Source organism: Symphodus melops, assembly GCF_947650265.1.
Source record: "Symphodus melops genome assembly, chromosome: 10".
Classification (NCBI taxonomy): Eukaryota; Metazoa; Chordata; class Actinopteri; order Labriformes; family Labridae; genus Symphodus; species Symphodus melops.
The window spans coordinates 1,764,652-1,786,414 of record NC_136700.1 but is presented as its reverse complement, the minus strand read 5'-3'; the positions used below and the strand labels follow the sequence as shown (position 1 = coordinate 1,786,414).

The 21,763-nt window shown below is 43.6% G+C and overlaps 2 protein-coding genes across 8 annotated transcripts in view; one reads left to right on the top strand and one right to left on the bottom strand.

The window, feature by feature from the left end:
- Positions 1–8,966, top strand: part of mark4b (MAP/microtubule affinity-regulating kinase 4b) — a 31,306-nt gene extending 22,340 nt beyond the window's left edge. For 2 of the 7 annotated variants that reach the window (XM_079354310.1, XM_079354311.1), the window contains 3 exons: positions 551–633; positions 4,953–4,989; positions 6,274–8,966. In XM_079354310.1, coding sequence (XP_079210436.1) covers positions 551–633; positions 4,953–4,989; positions 6,274–6,607 — 454 coding nt within the window. In that variant the 3' untranslated portion in view covers positions 6,608–8,966. Of the gene's footprint in view, positions 1–550; positions 634–4,944; positions 5,201–6,273 lie in introns of those variants that run through there. The other 5 variants (XM_079354315.1, XM_079354314.1, XM_079354313.1 and 2 more) reach the window with 3 other exon arrangements.
- A 118-nt stretch (positions 8,967–9,084) lies between these two features.
- On the bottom strand, positions 9,085–12,942 carry ckmb (creatine kinase, muscle b). The gene is made up of 9 exons (XM_079354323.1): positions 12,791–12,942; positions 11,471–11,583; positions 11,244–11,340; positions 10,884–11,038; positions 10,587–10,719; positions 10,323–10,494; positions 10,020–10,143; positions 9,747–9,936; positions 9,085–9,656 (listed from the first exon to the last, which is right to left on the bottom strand). The coding sequence occupies exons 2-9, from the start codon at positions 11,561–11,563 to the stop codon at positions 9,478–9,480; spliced, it is 1,143 nt and encodes a 380-aa protein (XP_079210449.1). The 5' UTR covers positions 11,564–11,583; positions 12,791–12,942; the 3' UTR covers positions 9,085–9,477.
- Between the last annotated feature and the right edge of the window lie 8,821 nt (positions 12,943–21,763).

The window sequence follows — 21,763 nt, the reverse complement described above, 5'->3', positions numbered from 1 at the left end:
AAGATCACTGAGCTAACCTTGCTGCCTCTCACCGTCTCTTCCTTAACCAGCACTAACGAACCTTCTGCCTCTAACAACAACATCTTTACAGGCTGCAGACGTTAAGTCCTCCTTCACGCCAAACCTGGGTCGAACACAGTTCAAACTCTAAAACCTACTGGTGACCTGTTGGACCCAGGTCTGCTGCTCAGGGGGGGCCGACTGTAGACCTCCTTGTTGATTTATCTCTGCTGCTTATTGTTGCTTTTATCTGTCGGTTTGTTTCAACTTTTTTGCTTTTCCTCGCCAGTCACCTGCCTTTCTCCGACCCTCCGTCCTCCAGAACTGCAGAACATAAAGTTGAATTTGTTCTTCTCTGCCTCTCCTCTACCTGTGCTTTTTTTTTTTTTTTTTTTAACTCTCATCTCTACGTTTGTCCTCCCCTCCCTCCCTCCCTTTTTTTTTTTTTTTTACTTGCTTTGTCTGACTCTGCTGTTGATTTTTTCCTTTTATTTTCCATTCGTCTCATCCTCTCTTCATCTCCTTCTCTTCTTCCTCTCTCTTCTCCTAGGGTCACTCTTGACCCTTCTAAACGTCAGAGCTCAAACAAGTCCATGTCGGGCTGCACCCTCCCACAGGGGACAAAAACAGTTAGTAAGTCTTCCTTTCCCATGTTTTCTGGCTGCTTCTGTCTGTCTGACTGTCTGCCTGCTTGCCAGTGCTCTGTCATCCCCTCTACTTGTCATGTCTGCCAGCTCACAGTTCAGTCATGCCAGTGTTTGTCTGAAGTGAAGTAACTCTCCAGGCAGTGTTCATGGTGAGTTTAAAGTCGGGGCTCTCCTCCACTAATACAAGTTCTCCAGACTTCCCGTGAAACCTGGACCTCTGTGGGACCGTCGTCCAACAGTAAAAAACGAGGCGCGTATAAAATGAGGTTGTCTAAATTTGGGATACTTTTAATTCTTCTTGAAAAGATGCAACGATACAACTTCAAACCCTCAAGTCATAGTTTCAACCAAAACCTGCAGAGAGAGATGAAAAGACTCGAGTACGATCCACTTTATTGTCTCTGTGGGGACGTAGTCCTGGACTCGGCTGCTTCCACAAATAAAGATATAAAAAAACAAACACATCCACATGTAAACAGAAAGGCGAAACAACAGGACGTATTGCACATTACGCAAATTGCTGAAATACGTTGGCAGAGTTTGTATCCGTGCAGGACTGAGACCGCGTGCAGGATTCAACTCATGTAGGGTGCCAAGGACTTCTTCCTGTCCTGGTTTCCAAACAGGTTTTAAACACGTTAGAAGAATCCAAGTCTAAAATCCGGATGTTGTGACATGACTCGTATAAATCGAGCTTTCAAAGTCTCATAAAACTGTCATTAGTTTAGAGGTGTTAGAAGTCCTTCTGATGGCGGATTGAACACGGTGAATAAAATACTGCAGGTTATCTAAAGGTCAAAGGTTAAAGTTTAGATCAGTTTCCTCAAAGACTGAAGCCCCAACAAGTCTTTAGATTGGTTTATAAAGCTTCGAGCTTTGGGAGAAGATGCTTCAATAAACCTGGGATCATGAGGACGTTGTTTTGAGCTGCAGGACACCGTACATACTTCCTGTTGAAGGACACCGTACATACTTCCTGTTGAGTCTTCAATGTTCCTGTAAACGGGAGCTCCTTCTCTCTTTTTTTCTATATAATAAAAACTTTGATTTAAGATTCAAATTTAAAGTTTAAATACGTTTTCAAAATGTCATTTCGATGGCACGTGTTGGAATTATTTGTTCTGTTATTTTAATGCCTCCATAGTTTTCAAAAACCGAAGCTTTTAAAAAAAAAAGGTCTTAAATCGTATTTGTAAATACGCGGAGGCGTGCGCGTGAGCAACGTGAGGCCTTCACGTGAACTCTTCTGCAGTATTCAGTCACCGTTAATGTCTCGTGTGCAGAGGAGGGGGACGCTGTCTTAATGAAACAAATACGTACAGAAGCTTTAAGAGTGATTTATTATTTCTATCTGACGTGTTGACGCTCAGCTTTAGCATTTCAGGCTAACTCTGTAAACACACATTCAAACTTCCTGCTTCCAGTTTCCGACAAAGGAGGAATAGAGTCAGAAGGTTCAAACGATGAAGCGTCTTTACAGACAGACTCGAGGTTTGAATCTGACTCGGGACCTTTCGCAGTCTTAAACCCGTTTCACCCTGCGACCAAAATCCAGAAGCCTCGAGTCCCCGAGCCTGCGGACAATAAACATTTCTGTTCTTTTCGGCTTTGTTTGTTTATATGACTCAATCTGTAATCAGCTGCTGCCTGCCTGAATGTCTCTGCTGACCTTGCTCTGTAGCTCCCACTAGAGGCTGTAGATGGCGCTGCACAATTACCTGCTTCAAAAAAAAAGCCCAGTGTTGATTTTCTGTGACAGTCAGGGTTTGACTTGGTGATTTCATGTTTGATCAAAGATTGAATTTAAGACATCAGAGAGGCGTTACCTGTAAGTTCATGTAGGGAAAGAAACAGAGGAAAGTGTGTGTGTGTGTGTGTGTTTATTGCATCTCCACTGTACTCGTCTGAGTCATGTAATCAACACCATATGTTTGTCCATGCTGTTAACAAATCAGCAGGGCTCTCTGTGAGCGGGGCGCAGACAGGAAAGGAGGGGAGGTGTTTGGATGTTTTCTACAACAGGAAAGATTCAGACGAGTTCTGCTTATGAAGCCGTCGTCTCTTCTTTTCAGTGACACAGTTTAATTTTCTATTCGCTCGTTTAAATCTTCACTGAACAAAGACGTCATGGCAGCACGTTTTAAAATATCAGGTGTCAGAGCGCCGGTTGAACTTTTAGTCAAAGATTCATCCAGAGTTAAAAGATTGAAGAGAATTCAGAAGTGAGATGTTGGCGGCTTGAGTGATTGTGAAGACTGAAATGATTCTTCATGTTATCTTTTCTTTTTCCAGTGCTTTGTGTTTTCCAAGATTATTCCTCCTTTATCGTTTTTTTTTTTTTTTTAATCATTAAAGTCAATTTATCATTTTTTATATCTGAATGTTTAAATGCCAAAATATTTTTTTTTTAAAAGCTTCGGAGTGTAACGAGGCTCAGGCCGAATCGTGTTCAATCGGAACAATTCAGAGCCCATAAATGTTCATTTTAATTTAGTTTTCGTTAAAGCAGAAGAATTCCCACCTGAGGAGCAGGGATCAGATATTTTCCATTTATTTCTGAAACAAGACGAGGACTCCTTGGACTCGTCTGAGGAAAGAGACTTCCTCCCACATTTGGAGAAGGAGAAATCATATTAATGATTGAGTCAGGTGAACCTTATTATAATCAGGTTTAATGTAAAGTTCTTCACTGAACATGAAGTCGACAATAATGAAGGAATCAAAGAGGAGCTTTGACATGTTGACAACAACACAAAGGAGTCGCTGTGAGGAGATAAAGACTCCCGTCTGGGAAGCCAGAGTTTAGTCTGCATCATTAAAACTTCAAACCTGTGACATTTAAAGTGCACAGCAGGAGTGTGAACGCTCCCCAGCAGCAGATTGTTGTCAGAGGCTGCACCAGTCATCCCCACTGACCGAGCGAGCGTCACTGTCGTTTTAAATCAGGATTAGTTACGTAACCAGGATTTATCCTTCTCTTCTCAGCAAGTCCCTCAAGATACGAGCAGCTTGTCCTGTTACACTGCCGCCAGCTGCTCTGTCTGTCTGTCTCCTGCTCTCCCTCACTTCCAGCCTCTCTCAGTCTCTCAGCCTCTCAGCCTCTACGCAGAGTATTCAAGCTGCTCCACATAAAACACAAATAGTCAGCAAGTCAGTGATTACAGTCGTACGCTGCTCTGTGGAAAAACTGTTTTAGTTCATTTATTTTTCCCCAAAACAAAAAGGATAGAAAGTGTGTAAGACGTGCATCACCCAGACAGGAAGGGCGAGGTCTTCATGTAGCTGCACAGGCACGGACTCACGTTGAACTATGAGGAACTAAAGAGAGCCCAGGTTGCTTCTGAGTCCTTGATCCGGCAGGAGCTCCTCTCCATGTACCAGCTTGATCTCTGTTTGAACAACATTCATGAGTAAATCCTCAGGTGTATCTGTTTGGATTAGCAGGGAGGAGGCTCATTCTTCTTCTGCAGAGTCAAAAAAAAAAAAGCCGTGACACGCATCTAATTACCTGTCGAGAAGCGAAACAAGCTGTTCAGTCTCGTTAAGAGAAGTTTCACCTCACAGAGCTGCTTCACATGACCTTGAACCCTTCACACAGCTTTAAGCCGCGGTGATGGCACATGAAGGGTTAACATGCCAGCGCCACAAAAACAATGCCAACGTGAGTGCACGTTTGAGAAGAAGAAAGCCTTTCTTACAAGTGTTGAGCTTCTGTGATGTTTTAGCACCAACGTAAAAAAATAGATATTTATAATATTTGTACCCGTATCAATGAAATCCCCCGGATCACAACTGACAGACTCTCAGAGAGTCATTTATTTCCGATCCAATCACATGATATGAATATCGGACGCTCAGATCTTTTTGGAAGAATTGGTTGTGCATGTTAACCATATGAACATTTCCACATCTTGAAACCCGTGTAAATGGATAACGAGCTCATACAGAAGAAGAAGAAGAATCGTCTGGTTCTCGTTGATGTAGCTCGTTGTACTCGTGCAGCACGTTGTGTCTTCACTCTGTTCAGAGCTGCATCTGTATTTCCCTCCTGTCTTGTTGTCGTCTCACATCCATCCAGTGTAGTGAAGTTGGTGATGATTCATCTGTGATTTAAGAACCAGCTGTCCCCTTCTGTGTTGTGATCACTGGATTGGTTGATGTTGATTCACTGACCATAACCATTCAGAGGCGGGGTGGCGGTGGGTGGGTGGAGGCATGCTGGAGGGCGGGGGGGTGTTGTTGTGGGAGCCTCGTTGGCCGATTGATTCCTAACAGATGCATTTGTCTTCTTCTTGAGGGTCACAGACGAACCTGAGAGAATCAGCAGATCTCCGGTCACAAGGTGAGTACAGACATGAATCCTCTTCACACCGATGACCTTTAGTGAACTCCTGCTGTGTTGACGTCCAAACTTGTGGATCAGATTTCTAAACGTCGTTCTCAGTCTTCAGCGTGAGAACAGGATTACAGCAGAGACCTCGAGCCTTTTAAACTGGACTCGTGTAGAAGCTTCTTGTTCCCTTTGGGAGGATTTTAAAATCACACGAGGAAATGCAAAAAGAAAGAAAAGTGCTCATACAAGAATGCATATCTCAAACCACACACTGCACGTGTACCTGCACGATCACAATGATCATTTATCTGGAAGTTAAAATCTTAAAAATGACTAAAACGTCACGTGGAAGCCTGGATTTTAATCCGATCCCACAAGCTGCTTCACGTTTATTTACGATTAAATCTTAAAGTCATTATGAACATAAAAAGCATGTCTGTGTCACGTTAGACCTCCTAGAACTTTTACTCGATTGTCTCTTTGTGTTTTCATGCTGTCACTAAAGGTTATGTGTACTTTCTCTCAGCCTCGGCCGCTTCAGCCCAGTCTCAGTCTCAGTGTCAGTCTCAGGGTAAAAGCAGCAGGTAAAAGCAGCAGGCTAACGTTAGCCACCAGGCTGTGATGTGGTAGCTATAATCGCCCCCGTGGGTAGAACCCCCCCCCCGCCCCCCCCGACCTTTCTATGTGAAGAAGAGAAGAAAGGCTTCATGTCTCCCTCCCTCTCCTGCAGCCGTGTGCTTCAGATGTGATACAGAAAACCCTACGAGAGAGGAACATGTGTGACAGACACAAGAAGACACTTACTTTCTATTTTCTGTAGATTTAGTTTGAAGATCATATTTTAGAGTTGATTAAAAAATGGTATGACTCCCATCCTGACCCAAATCCTTCATGAACTTTTCCTTAAGGTGGGTTTTGATTTGTGTGTCCACTTCCTGTAATGCATCCACTGTACGGCTTTAAACTAAAGTGATGTTGTTAGACTAGCTTGTCACCTTTCTGAGACCCCTGAAAGTATTGTTGTCATGTCAAACATGAAAAAAGTATGATTCTAATATTTCTTCTCTTCCCTCTTTCCCAACCTCTCATACGATCACATTCATTCAACCACTCTCGCCCTCATCACGCCCCACACCTTCGATAATCCTCCCCTGAATCTGCTCATCCATATCGGATCTTGTGCCTCTCCCACTCCTCCCTCCTTTCACCTCTGCCCCGTCCATTTCTTCCACATTATAACCCATCCACATCCGTCCTGTCTTTGCATGACTCTTGCCCCCTCCCCCTTTCCAGTCGCCATCTATCTGGGCATCAGAAAGCGGCCGAGCCCCGGACCCCCCGATGCGGCTGGGATGTGAGGGTGCGGAGCCCCCGTGACCCGGCCGAGGTGGTGCTCGCGCTGCGTGAGGCGGCTCAGGGCTGCGGATGCCAGGTCCACCTCGCTGGGCCTTTCCTCCTGTCCTGCACCCACGGAGCAGCCGGCGCTCGCGTAGCCTTCGAGGCTGAGGTCTGCCAGCTGCCCAGCGGGCTGGGCCAGAGCAGTGGTGTGAGGTTCAAGCGCCTGTGGGGGGCGCCGTTAGCCTTTAGAGACATTGCCACCAAAGTGTCCAAGGAGCTGGAGCTCTGAGGGCGACAGGAGGCGGGGTGAACTGATGACAGGCAGGACAAGTTGAGGACTGAGGAGGAGGAGGAACAGGGACTCCTCCTCTTCCTCCCCCGGGCTCCACCTCGTCTGTTGTGGCTAGTGATCCCTCGCCTCCGCCAAAGACCCTCTTCACCTGATGCCACCAATCACAGCCAGACCAACAGATGCGCAGACACGTAGACCGACATCGGCAGACTTATGACCACCCGTATCCTTGGAGCTGTCAGTGACCTCCATCTCCTGCTTAGATCCTCCCGTACTGTTTGAGCCCACAGAGTCACCATTTTGGTTTTTTTGTTTGATGAGAAGGATGCTGTTGTTGAGAGTGATGGAGAGTGAAGATTTCTTCCCGTTTTTGTAATTCCTATTCGATTTGATTTGTCATCATTCCTTTTTAAAGAGCTGCTATTTAAAGAAACTATTTTTTCCAATTTATTTTCTCTTTGAATGCTTTTAAATGGGCAGGAGTTTGACACCTGTTGTCATTCTTGGAAGCCGCAGTAGTTTTAGGGCGTAGTGTGACCCCCAGGCCTCTAGAGGGAGACATGCAGAAATGCAGAGACTTGTCACAGACTTAAAGGAGCATCATGGCCTTTCTGTACTTCTCAGTCCGGCGTTTGTTACCTCTTCCGACTGATTCAATTCTCTGAACGGAGACGAGCAAAAAAAGAAAATAAACAACAAGATATATGTTAGTTAACAGCTGACAGATGTGATTTGACTTGAACCTCGGCGTTATAACAATAACATTACCCAAACCCTAAAACCGATCAGTGCAACGTAATCCAACACACATTTCCCCTCCTTTCTAAATTAAAAAAAAAAAGATGAAAATTGTTGCTCAGCACATATCGCATGCTTTCACTGAGTGCGCTGCATCTTTTTCCTGCTTCAGTCTGAATCACAGGTCGGCAAATAATGACGTTTTCTCAAGTCGCCCTGTGGCGTCTCAAAAACTGTACAGAAGTCACGTGACGTGTCACGCAGACAGACGCCGAAGCGGAGGCGACGGTGTCTCAGCTGTGCAAATAAAATTGCATTGTTGCCTTTGTATATGTGTGCAGGAGTCAAACAAAGAATTAGCCAACGTTTGGAGCCCAGGAATTCAGTTTTTGCTGTCATGGTTTCAAAACAGGTCTTCACATTGTTGTATTTTAACTAGAAACACATCATGGCAGCACAGTAACTAGTTTTTATTTCCCTCAGCTTGTCCTGGTTTTTATCTGATATAATCAGATGTGTTCATGCAAACCAGAAACCTGATCCAACATGAAACTAAAGACGCCGTCTGTGTTGGTCTAAAGCGTCGAGTCCCAGTAAAGAGCAGCTCATACTGTTGTGTGTGTGTGTGTGTGTGTTTTAGTGACACACACAATCTGCCATGACTGCATTAAAGAGACTTGAATACACATTCATTCAGACTCGACAGGCCTCTGTGATCTATTCTTCATGATGTCGATTTGCTGTTTAAATTCATCGAGCACTTTTCTGCTTCGAGCCAGACCGGCCTTGAACTGAACAGGCACTTTTTTTTTCTTCTTTTTTTTTCTTTTTCAAATTCATCTGTAATTTGTTTTGTACAGTTTTCATGTATGTCGACGTCTCACTCATGTTTAAAGCTGAAACAGCTTTAAAATTAAAAATGCCTTTTTACTCACATGACTCGCGCTCCACAGTACCCGACGCTCCAGAACCCTCCGAACGTTCAAACTTCAAACCTTTTCTCCGTGACTTGTGGTTTGTTCTGCTCTGGTTCGTGTTCCCTCTGTGACACTTGTGATTTTGAACGTCTGTCGGGCTCCACTCAGACATGTAGGACTGCTGTAAGAGTTCAGACTGTTAACGCATCCACTGTTTCATCAACGCATGCCATGTTAGAGGAGAATGTGACCTTTACGTGACCTTTGAGAAAGCCGATTTTTTTTTTTTTTAGTCCTGAGTCCACCAACGGCTGCGTTCACACTGAAGACTCCAAAATCTAAAGGTTGTTGTTCTTGTATTACTCTCTGAAGCAAACCTCAACACTGATGTGTAAAAGGAGACGTTTGATGGTACGGCAGATTAGATCTCTTTACGGCTGTAAAGAATTCACCTTTAAAACAGGAGCAGGTGTGGGAGCCGCTGTTCAACATGTGAAGATGTGATTTAGGGCTAATCTTCAGGCCTCTCTCTCTCTCTCTCTCTGGACTTGTTCTGTAGATACAGTTAGAGCCGCACTTTAAGGCTAACAGTTCTGTTGTAAAGTGTGTTTGAAGACGTCGCTGTTATCAACAAAAGTTAACTTTATGGGCTGAAAAATGACCTAAATGATCGAGCTGCAATCCTGCATGTCTCCTAGAAAGATAATGTGTGACACAAAAATAAAGACTTCAACCTCTTTCATATTTCATGTTTCTTTGTTTTTGTCAGCAGATCCACGCATTCAACTTCAAAAAAGAAAGAAAACAGGAGGAACACGGTTTGATTGTTACATGGGGCAGAGTTTTAATCGTCCAGATATATATTACAACCAAAAAAAAAAAATAAAGTTTCGGCACATTACATAGCCATGATCAGACTATGCATGGATTGATCCCAGGATGTTAAGAGATGGTGGGAAGAGATGTTTAAAGTGACAGGAAATTAGAAAGAGGAAATAAAGTGAAAGCAGGGAAAGAGAAGATGGCGAGCAGGAAGTCAGTAGGAGAGAAGCAGAGAGGAAAAGTGGAGCGTCTTCCTGTTGGAAAGAAGTAATCAGGAAGTAGCCAGTCGGCCGAGACCGGTAAAATAACTTTACAACAAGGCTACCCGTTCATTTTTTATAAAATAAAAAAACAAACAAACACAGACAGTCTTTGGTTGTCTGTCCACTTTTACTTCTGGGCGGGGATCATGCCGTCGATGGCCTCTCCCTTCTCGAGCTTCTTCTCCATCTCGACCATCAGCTTGACACCGTCAACCACCAGCTGGACCTGGTCCACCTCGGAGGAGCCCAGACGGTCGGCGTTGGAGATGTCGAACACACCACCCACGGAGGCTGTGTCCACGCCGCCTGCAGGGAGGAGAAGGAGGGGGGGGAAGATTTAGGGCCTCTGAATATGTTTCGCAACTCGACTCGTACGCGACGATTTGAAGGCAGTACCTGTGCCGCGCTTCTGCAGACGCAGCCTGGTCAGGATCTCCTCAAACTTGGCGTGTGTGCTGAGCTTGGGCAGCTTGACGTGCACGCCACCGCGCAGGCCGGTTCCCAGGTTGGAGGGGCAGGTCAGGATGTAGCCCAGATGCTCGTTCCACATGAAGCCGTGGTTGTGCTTCTTGAAGATCTCCTCAATCTGACCAGCGGAGAGAAGAAAGCAGGCATGAGAAGAGATCGATACTTTAGCGTGTTACATGACGTGAAATGTTCTCGTGTTACCCTCTGCAGGCCGACGCAGAAGCGTCTGAAGACCTCCTTCATGTTGCCTCCCTTTTGCATGGAGATGACACGCAGGTGATCCTCCTCGTTCACCCAGACCAGGAAGGTCTTGTTGTCGTTGTGCCTGAAGGAAAAAAAAAACAGATTTACAAATATAAAAAAAAAAGGTTCCCCACCAACTTTTTGAAACTAGTTGTTTGCATGAAAACATCTTGCAGATTTGTGGTTGTTTGCATGATTGTGTCAGCTGGCAGTTGATGATAGCGTCCTAACATTGACACGCCGTGTGTGCTCGTCTCTCACCAGATGCCTCTGCCGTCGGGCCAGTCACGGGCCATTCCGGCGCAGGTCAGCAGGGGGGACACAGGCTTGTCAAACAGGAAGTGATCGTTGATCAGCTGATCCTGCTCGGCGTCGGTCATGCCGGACAGTGGGTAGTACTTTCCCTTCAGCTCGCCGTCCAGGTTGGCCAGAGCTGCGAGGAAAGGAGTCAGTCACATCCACCTTCACATACAACTTTGTAAAAGATTGACATGTTGGGGTTATTGTGATGAGTTTGATATTCACCCTCGATGGACAGTTTCTCGATGCCTCTGCGCTCTCCACGGCTGTTGTGGGGGGGCAGGGTGAATCCCTTGATGCTGCGGCCGGTACGGACACGGCTGGACAGCACGTAGTTGGGGTCCAGGTCGTCACCTCCCTGAGAGGAGCGGGCCGAACAGAACGAGGGTTATTATTGTACTGGAGCTGGACTCGTAGCTGAATACTATGCAGCTTGTTGCTTTAGAAAGTCAGTTTCAAGGCGTGTTTGAATAAGTAACCAGCCGAGTTCTCAAAACAGTGAATGCATTCAACGTTTCTTGCCTTCAGGTTCTCGAAGTTCAGGTCGGTCTTGTGCTTGTCGGTGGGCTTGTATCCACCGTGACGGTCGGAGATGATGGGGTCCAGCAGGTCCTTGAAGACCTCGTAGCTCTCCTCATCACCGGCAACGCAACCGACAGTCATGATGAAGGGGTGACCTGCGGGACGAGGGGAAGGAGACGATGAAAAACTAACCATGAAGCCCAAACATTCGATAAAGCTCTTGAGCCGCCCGTTAGCAGGACAGATGGACGCTAACGTGTCCAGATTCAAACAGAACGCCACGATCATGACTCCTCACTTTCATCTTTCATCTGTACTGGTCTGTGTTCCTCTCTGTGTCGGTTACTTCCTGCTTCTTACCTGGGTTGTCAACACCAGTCTGGATGACGTCATCCAGGGTGAAGCCGCTGGGGGTGGACTTTCCCCTCAGCTTGCCGTAGATCTCCTTGGTCAGCACCTACAGCAGACGAGAGCCAGCATACTGGTCAGTGAGATCTTCGTGTGATTTCCTGTTTCTGTGACATTTAAGTATCTGAACATCTCCGCTCAGTGTCCATGGCAACACGTGTGTGAGCGCCGTTTTATACCTTGGCCATGTGGTTGTTGTGCAGAGAGAGATCGGGGTACTCCTCGTCCACAGCGAACTTCATCTTCAGGTCATTGTGGCAGTTCTTTGCCATGGCTGCGATTTTTATTCTGCCTGAAAGTTAAAAAAAAACAACAAGAATTATGAGTGTGATTTTTCTGAATCTGCAGTTCTTGTAAACTTGTTTGCTGGGATTTCAATAACAAAGAGAAGCTTTTGGAGTTAATTTTTTGCACTTTTATTTATTTTTAGTTCTTAATGTTTTGGTTTTTTTTGTTGCGGTGAAGCAACCCGAGCCGCAACGCAGTAATCTGATGAATACCGTTTTTCTTTTCAGGAATTTCTCCAAGTTTTTCAAGAGTCCTGTCTACGAGTCTCCTGGTAAAGAAGAGACACCTTTTCATTTTGTTCTCTCTCTCTCTCTCTCTCTCTCTCTCTCTCTCTCTCTCTCTCTCTCGTTCCTGCAGCTGTCTTCATGCTCTCCCCCCTGCTGTTCTGACTCCCCCTCCACCCAACAGCACAGGTTATTAATAGTCCTGCACAGCTCCCTTCTCTGCAGGAAGCGACAGCACAGTAATGAAACATTTCTCCTCTCTCTCTCTCTCTTACGTCATCTTTGGCCTCAGACTAATGCAAACGCTACTGTGCAGTTTGTAGGTAGCAGAGAAAGTCCCAGAAGTAGTTAAGAGTGAAACTCTCGGACCTCGTGACCGCCCCACTCTTTCTATCCTATGAATGAAGACGAGAGGCCAAAAAAATCAAACGCAAGAATTTAAGTCACATCACAACTACACCAGTCTGTGTCTATAAACGATAAGATCCCTCGATTCATCTCTCAGAGGTCAGAACTCAACCTGTTGCTTGAGCTGACTGATGACCTCTGGTACGTTTAAAGGTCACAACATTGCATGCCTCTCAGATGGCTCCATATGTTCCAGGACTAAATCAAGCGCTCCGAAACTATTCAGAGACACCCTGGAAACCTGTCCTGCTCGAGTCAGCAACAGCTGACAGATGGTCACAGCTGTTTGGGTGACACCGTTCTTAACTTTCCTTAAGTCTCACTACACTAAAGATTTTAGTAGTTTCCATATCAGGAAAAAAAAAGTGCAAAGCATCATTGGAGGAATCCAAGAAAAAAAAACACAAGAGGAGAAAACTTTTTTTTCAATCCCAGAGTTCAGAAAGGTAGGAATCTGTCAAATTGTTTCCCTTAAATGTTTATGGTCCATGCTTTTTAAGAAGAAAAAAAAATCCCCACAATCTTTTTTTTTTCCACGGATATCTAAAAGAAAAAAAAAACATGATTCTTTCTTTTTACCTGCTTTGGAGAAAAGAAAGGGTTACAGATCCTGGGATCAGATCCTGTTCACCAACTTTAGGGGTTGCCCAACTTTGCCAGCGGATGGACTTAAGCATTTATACCCAGACCCTTCACCTGATTGGCTGACGACAGCCAGGGTCCCCTATCTTGATTGGTCACAGGGCCTCTTCTGTGCCCGGCTGAGTTTTCTAAAAGGCAAGAACAAACTTCACACAGCACTCGAGATGAGAGACAAGGCAACAGCTGCAGTCATCCAGTTCAACCTCTCACCTCCTGCCAGCTCAGGGCAGCTTGAACCTGCAGGAGAGAAAGGTGGTGGACATTATTCACCTTTATAGATATACAACGAGAGTCACTTTAAAACTGATTAAATTCTGCAAGCTACATCAGAGTGAATAAATGCCATCATGCAAATCTTCAATAATAAGACGTGTTGTTTTATTCTTTGGAATAAAATCCAACACTTCTTGTTTTTGGTGCAACTTTTTTTTTAAATCTGATTTTATGAGCAACAACAAAATCAACTTAAAGGGAAAATCCTCATTCTTCTCTGACTATTCAACCCCCACCCGAGCCACCACTGAGCAAAGACGGCAGAAAAAAAACACAGCACACATAATTATTCAGGTGACACAGTAGAAACCCTTTTGATAACTGTAGAAAGAATATGGTGTGAATCACTTTCAGCGTGAAGGATGACAGGGTCATTTCAGCTTCATGCTGAAAATGTACAAAGATTTCCCCTCTGATTCTCTTCAGCTGGAGGAAAGCAGAGCGCACATGTTCTCCCTCATGTTTCATAAGTGTCCCCGCTGAGCAGAGGAGCAGACTTCTGTTCTGCTCATCAGATGCAGGAAAATAAAAAACTCTGTGTTGGATTACATTAGGCCGATGTCATTGTGCTGCAGCCCTCACAGCTGCCTGTTTGTGAAGTGTTAGTGTCTGCATGTGTACGTTTAAGATGTGTCATCGCTCCCTGTGTGGAAGTCATGGAGGGACGGGCCGCCTGAACTCGAGACATTCAGCAAGTCAGAGGAGGAAAATAATTTCTCGCTTCTTTTTTAAGTTGAATTAAACGTGAGGATTTGTTTGTGTACATTGTGTGTGTGTGTGTGTGTGTGTGTGTGTGTGTGTGTGTGTGTGTGTGTGTGTGCGTGCAAAGTTTCAGTTTCCTGCATGATGAGTTTTTGGTTACTTTATGCAATGCAAAGGTCATTAGTCCGAGCTCACAGAAGGTTATGCTCTAAGTAAGGTTTGGGACAGAGTGTAAAACTTTATGTCCAGCTCTGTGCCAACGTCATGACCCCCCACTGGTAATGTGATAGACCTCCGTAATCTAACCACCGGCAGATATTCAATCACACCCACCGTCATGTGACAAACTGTGGGGCGGAGCCCAGAGACTTCGTGACGAAGATGAGATCCAGGTAACGACAAAACACGACAGGAACAAGACCGACGTCGTGGAGAATCACATATAATTAAAAAACCGCGATGATCTGAATATCAAAGTGAAATAGTTTCTTGTGTGAAGTTCATGAAAACAGAAAAAAAACCTTTAAGGTGACTATTGTGTTCATGCAGATGTCAGATGAGGCTTCCTCACATATCAGCTGGGAAGTTAATCACACGCACAAGAACGCACAGACTCAAAGGTTGTGCTGTGTGTCTTCTTACCCTACACACCAGTTTAGTTTGTGGGCATGTCGCCCACCATGGCACAGATAGTTTCCCAGTTTAGACTGTCATTTTATCCAGCAGTGCTCCCTTCACACACACACACACACACACACACACACACGTAGCCATAGCACCCCGCAGCCCCAGAACCGTGCAGCTGCCCCGGGGAAGCAGGCACCAAGGACAGTTATGTAACGCGGGACTCTGCGTGAATCAATTATAATGATGGTATCTGATTCTCATGAGCAGGGGGCGAAATTAATCATTTGGTGGAGCACTTCTGTGGCCTTTGCACATATTAAATAACACACAGTTAATTAGTTTGAGGAAATATCTGTAGAGAAGATGTAGAGCATTTCAGGCTGCAGGATGAGGGAGGCGATGGCTGCACAACTTGACGTTTTTTACATGGTCAGAAATGAGAGAATTAAAGGATGCATTATGATGTTTGCAAAATGTGTTTTCTCAGGTGGTGAAAGAATAAACGTAATTTTGTCCAGAAAGTTCACATTATGGTTTGGAGAAAACATGGCAGTGTCCACACGCCAATCCAGGTATGGGGTATAATGAAGAAGAAGAAGAAGAAGAAGAAGAAGAAGAAGAAGAAGAAGAAGAAGAAGAAGAAGAAGAAGAAGAAGAAGAAGAAGAAGAAGAAGAAGAAGAAGAAGAAGAAGAAGAAGAAGAAGAAGAAGAAGAAGAAGAAGAAGCAACGTCTTTAAATCAGCTGTGTGGGGAAACTTCAGGCTCACAGTCATCAGAAAACACATCAACATGGTTCAAAAATCAATTAGAGAGCTGCTCATGCACTTAGGATTTTTAGTGTTTTTTTTTCCTGTTGTGACCCCTAAACCCTGACCTCTGTGACCTCTGTGACCTCTGAGTCCTCTGGAGCTGATATTCTTTCTTTTTTTTTGTTATTTGAAAAGTTGATCTTATCTGGCCTTGACAAGATTAAATACACATGAGAGTATATTCCTGATCGAGTCAGACTGCACTTGTGTTGTCTATATTTTGTGTTTTTTTGCTCCTCTGATCTCTCTCAGGCTGGAGGGGTTCACACACACACACACACACACTCTACAGGGAGCTGTAGAGGGTAACAAGCATTCACACATTCACACATGGGCGTTGCCAGGAACAACTGGCAGTGTTGCACATTTCTATATCAAACATCGACTTTACTCGCTGAGTTTCTCTGACTGGGAAACAAAAACAGAAAACTGGTTTGATGTGAAACGAGAGGATGGAAGATGAGTTCAAAGTTGGATCTTTTTCCTGAATTGTATTTAAGGATGTTAGATTGAATTTCATGGTTTTAATCTTCATCTGAAATATAAAATGGCCTCTAAACTCCCCATATGACGCCATGATGTTTCGTGTTACTCGTGTGAGAGATCTTGCAGATCTCGGGGAGCTTGTTCTTTCTTTGGATTCCTCAAGATGTGACCTGAACGGTGTTTCAGACACACACGTCCGGATCCAGAGCAGGAAAAACTCCTGTTAACAGTTCGAGGCGCCCACAAATAGACGCAGGCATGTGTAAGACGACTCCGTCGACGAATGTATGTTAAGTCTGTCACACGGTGAAAAGTGCTGGAGTGAAGCCAGCGTAGCGAGATGAGAAGGAGCGAAGGTGTTTGGCCAATGAGATGGGAGGCTTTGTGTTTGGTGGAGGATGTCACTGAAAACGTCTTTCTGTATGTGTGTGTGTGTGTGTGTGTGGACATTTTTTGACTTTATTGAATGAGACACATGAAATGTTGGAAGGAGAGAGTGGCGGTTGATATGCAGCAAAAGCCCCGGGCCGCTGCAGTACATGTGACACGAGCTCGAAGGCTCTCCAGTAAGATTTACTGAACGACGTGTCCAGACTGTTTTTTAACTGAGCTGACCCAACGGGCACACTGCAATAACTTTTATCTGCTTTTATTATTCTGAGCTTTATTCTTTAGGGACTCAAAAAGAAAGATGCAAGTCAACATTTAAAGTGCTTTAAAAAACATCGCATGCAAATCCTGCACACTGTCTTTCTTGTAACATGAAACAGAAACATCATGCACTTTTTTGTTTGTGAAACATTTCTAGTTGATTCATTGCAAGTGTACGACGATGTTTCTATATGGACTCATTCCTCTACCAATGTCTTATTAAATGGATGTGCAAAAACATTTGGCCAATCATTCTTCAACATGTGGCCCATGTGACCCCTGGACACCTCAAATGTTTTAAAACGGACACAAACTGTTGTTTGGTTGTTTTTAAACCATTTTAAAAGGAATACAGATCTGACTCCGGATCAAGGCCTTGGTGGAGGTCTGCACTTCTAATAGAGACCCTCTACTTACACATATTTACTCTAACTAACAATCAGTTTCTACAAAACACATTCACTAATTTAAAACATGTTTACGTAGTTTTTACATGTGTTGGGATGTTAATCAGATGTGTTAAATTCCTGGTTGCTGAAACAGGTTTTGAACCGTCTCAGCTGAGCAGCACTGGTTTTTTTAAAATGCAGTTGTTGGATTATGTAACTCATTTATCGTGTGTTCCCTGACGGTGACAGTGGCGAATTCTCTCTGAAACATGAGCGACCTGTGTGACTGGTGAGGAGGGGGGGGGGGGACAGGGGTCGGGGTTAGGGGGGAGGAGGGGGGGGGGGAGGACTGAAGGGTTCTATCTTTAGTCCCGCTTCACCAGGTCATCCCATCTCCAGTACCAGCCCTCCTGATTGAATTGCATCGACTCAGCTGACAGTGTGTCTGTCCCTCCTTCCATCCCTCCGTCCATTCATCAGTTCAGCCTCCTTCCCTCGACCACATCGAGAAAAAAGACATTTTGTTTTAGTGCCAAATGAAAAAACTGGGATTTTAATCCTTAGCTGCCAGTAGAGAGTTGAGTATTTGTTCTGTGTTGCTTCAGATTTGTTTTCATGTCTCGCTCCGTCTCTAATCAGAAATCATGCCTGGCTGTTATCAGCAAGCTTAAATCAGTGATGATCTAGTTTTGCTTCATTTCTGTAAAATTCTTATGCATCATGTTTTGGGTTGTTGGTCGATGCAAAGAAATTATCTTCAGGGAATATTTTCAAATTTGGTGAAAACGTCGACTAAAGGTTGAGCTGGTTGTCGTGACAGGAGCTCCGTCTGTCGGGACTTGGGTCGGATCCTGGTGCGGACCAACATGATGGATGTTTGTCAGGTGCTAGGTCACTTCCCGAGTACTGCAGAGGGTCCCTTGAGCAAGGCACTGAACCTCCAACAACAGCTCTGGCACGCTCCCTGTGTAGCAGCCCTGTCACTCTGACATGGTCCTGTTTATCAGTCATGCCAAATATCTCATCTACCAAAAACAAAAAAGATATATGAATGATAGTTTTGTCATTTGTATCCAAGGACAGGACAACCTTTTGTCCTGCCCTGTGATTGGCTGGTGGCCAGCCGCTTGTACCCGCCTGTCGCCCAATGACAGCTGGGATCAGCTCCACCCCCCCCACCACCCTGTGACCCCAAATGGAACAAGAGGTAAAGATCCTGTGTGGATGGAAAGAAGGTCTTTTATTCTCAGATTAGAGGAACTGCTACGACTCTGTTCTGGCTGTTTGTTGGTGAAATTACACGACTACAACTTGTCAGCAGAGGCACGAACGAAGGGTTGACAACACGTCTACCCTGTGTTGTGTGTGTGTGTCTGTGTGTGTGTGTGTGTGTGTGTCTGTGTGTGTGTGATAAAAACAGCTGTGACGCTGTAACTCCACAGCTCTTATGTATACATTCTGTGAACATTATGTCCACCATGCACACCTGTCTTCTTATTTTAAATCCATCTATATATATATATATATATATATATATATATATATATATATATATATATATACATATATATAGTTACACACTAACCGCAGAGTGTGTGCTCATTCCTTCCTGCTCTCTGATAGGCTGTTATCAGAAGTGGGTGACACTGACCATACGGTTAAACATCAGGTTGAAGGGAAGAAAATCTGTAAAACATAAAGTGTGTCAGTGTTTCTTTAAGTGTATGAACGTTTTAATTGGTGGTGGATTGGTTGCAATGGGTACCAAGTGTGTGTGTGTGTGTGTGTGAGTGAGTGTGTGATAGAGAGAGAGAGATTTAAAAAACAAAAGGTTGCACTGTTCATGAAAGTGTGAAACAAATACTAAATAAAACGTCTCACGTGTTTTATAATTATCAGAATGTTTCAGATGTTTTTTCAGAGCACAAAAGTGAATCAAACGTGATTTCACCATTAAATGGAAACGCTGCACCCAGAGAGCGTTCACAGTTATAATAATAAAGGTCAGCAGGGTTTATGAAGAGATTTAAAAGGCTGAAGTGACTTAGCCAGGCTTAGCTTTTCACTTAACAGTTTATGTTCCCACACATGGAAACTCAGGACTTATTACAGCGTCGTCGTCGGCATCAGAAAACAATTAAAACCTGCTGAAAGTTATGAGAAGAAAACAGCTCAGCGGGTCGGTCTCGTTCATTTATAGACACTGTAACTCTGACTTTAAAGTAACATTAATCATTTTATTGCTCGGGATAATAAAGTGTTGTCTATTTTCTGCAGCAGGGTCGGAGGTGGAGAAAGAATGAACTCTGACCCTTCGAGGTTAACGGGAAAGTTTTGGTGTCTCTGCACATTTTAACAAGACAACAGAGCGAGAGAGTTCTCTCTGATTTTAGTTTGGTTAAAAAAACGTCTATTTATGTGTGCAACAAACGTAAACGTACCCTACACTGTTATATACACAAATCAATACAGAGTTTAAACACATACGATGGGTGTGCACCCTGCATCATTGAATCGTCATTGACTTCACATGTTAAGAGGTATGTTGCATGCTAATATTTCACTTCAAACATTTCAACAGTTTGTAACAGAGTCTTCATATTCATTCTTTTTTTAATCAGACTTATATTTCTCTTGGGCTCCACATGCTGCAGCCATAAAAAGAAACATTTTGAAACATGTCCCAATAAAATTAAGATTATCAAAAGGCTTTTAAAACACCAGTGCAAACATGCAAATACAAATTATAGTCCAGCGCCTATCCTGCCTTATTTATCACTATTTATAATCCCTTATGACACTATGGGGATAAACACATTTTGAAACCAGTTCAGTCTACGGGGAACTCTGAAGAAGCAGCTCGTACTCTGAATGAGATGAGATGAGATGAGATTCAACTTTATTGTCATTACACATATACAAGTATAGTGTAACGAAATGAGGTTTGACATCTCACCAGAAGTGCAAATAAGCAGAAAGTGCAAGAGTTCGTGCTAAATATGTACAGTGATTACAAAATTTACAGAGGTATATATGGCTGGATGGATTATTGGGAAGCTATAAATATAAATAAATGCTATAAATATAAGTGTATTCAGAGTATTAAATATACAGATTAAGGTGCAGAGGAAAATGCTTATACTAGTGTACAGATAATATACAGATTATGTACATATTATCTTTGTGTCTTTGTATCACTCATTGTAAAGGTTTCCTCTGTAAATATATAAAAAAGGCTGTTTTATTGATCCAGCTGTAAATCATGTTGTCTTATATCCAGACGCAGCAGCTTCAGGCGTTAAAGATGACAACAGTCGATGTTGTCGTTGCTGCTCTTGTTTTCTTTTAGAGATAATAAAGATGCATCACTGTTAATGCAGGAGTGTGTGTATAATTTAAAAGTAGGGATCCGTTTCTTTTTGTTTTGTTTTAGAGAATTTCTTCATTTTGTTTTAACACCATAAAACTACATCGAGTGAACGCCTCTTTCTTTCTGTTTCTGAATGCTAAAAGTTAATTTGAAAGTCGGGAAAGATTGAGAGAGAAAAAACAACAAACGTGCAGGATGTGCTCTCCTCCGACTCTTTCCTTTCACTGAGCCTCGATCGATCAGCTGCTCTGATTCGAGGACAGACTTTTCAGACCTTTCATGAGCCTGAGCATTTGACCCCCTGACCCTGATCCCAAACCCGACCCTTGTGGGTGTGTGTGTGCGTGTTGATCAGGAGGCGGGTTGGACCACAGAGACCTGGAGGAGTTTCCCCGGGGACCGATGACTTTATATGGCAGCACTCTGCCTGCTCAGCCACCATGTCAGTTGTTGATGCTTCTCTGCAGACATGACAGCTGAGCCATCCATCAACCTGCTCATATAACTGTCACAGACAGGCACATGCAGCACCACACCCACACACACACACACACACACACCCACACACACACACACACACACACACACACACACACACACACACACACACACACGTTTCCTCTATCTTCTTAATTTTTTGAAGTGTTTCTGAAGTTTTATGAGGTTTGTCTCATTGAACTTTTACACTCAGTGCATTGAAAACCTTCTGTTAGAATAACTCAGTAGAGTTAAACGTGTGAGCTGTCGCTGCGTGCATAAAGGAGACAGCGCCATCTACAGAAAGTTGTTGCACCTGACGTCACTTACAGTTTTGAATTGTGTCATTTCTAACAACCAAAACCCGAGGTGAGGGAAATGTAGAGTTATTATTATATGGATGGATCTTTTAATTGATCTTTTATATTTAAACAGCTTAATAGCAAACCTGCCAGCCAGTAATAGGACTACTGACTCTAAAAGATCTTAACACCCCCCCCCCCCAAAAAAAACAACAGAAAAGACAACTGCAGCGTTTTAAAAAATGAAAAATTGTTCATATTAATTTGCTTTCTCTCTTCTCCAATAAAGTTATTTTCCCCTCATGTGTATGTTGGTGTAAACTGTGATCCTCTCTCCACACTGTGTTCGCCTCATGTTAAGCTCTCCTAATAACTTCTTAGAGTGACTTAAATTCATTGTTTGCCCGAACCCTCGTCCTGCACAGGCTGAGCTGATGGGACATTAATAAGCCTCAAGCTTGGTCCACACTGAAACCTCACATGGACCTCCCAGTTATTCCCACTGCAGGAACACCTTCACATCTGACAACAAGGAAACAACTGGCTAAGTTTACAAAGATATTATTTTCAAAATATTTAAAATGTCACACACTAGCTCTAATGTATTAGTATTAATAAATACGAAATAAATCATATACATGTTTAGCAAAGTCAGGTAAGTTATAGCCTGTAGTGTGTATGAATATGATTACAATAGAACATAAATACAGGCTATTCATTGAGCCTATTAGATAAATAAATTAATGTCTATAAATTAATATGCATTCATAGTTTGTATCCAGTATTTATCACTAATGATCTTTAAAGAAAGATGATGTATAAGA

Excerpts from the sequence above, each read along its gene's own strand:
- ckmb (XM_079354323.1), bottom strand. The coding sequence starts at position 11,563 with ATGGCAAAGAACTGCCACAATGACCTGAAGATGAAGTTCGCTGTGGAC. Across the intron at positions 10,495-10,586 it reads CGAGAAACTGTCCATCGAGG|CTCTGGCCAACCTGGACGGC; the intron begins GTGAATATCAAA and ends CTTTCCTCGCAG. Across the intron at positions 9,937-10,019 it reads TCTGCGTCGGCCTGCAGAGG|ATTGAGGAGATCTTCAAGAA; the intron begins GTAACACGAGAA and ends TCCGCTGGTCAG.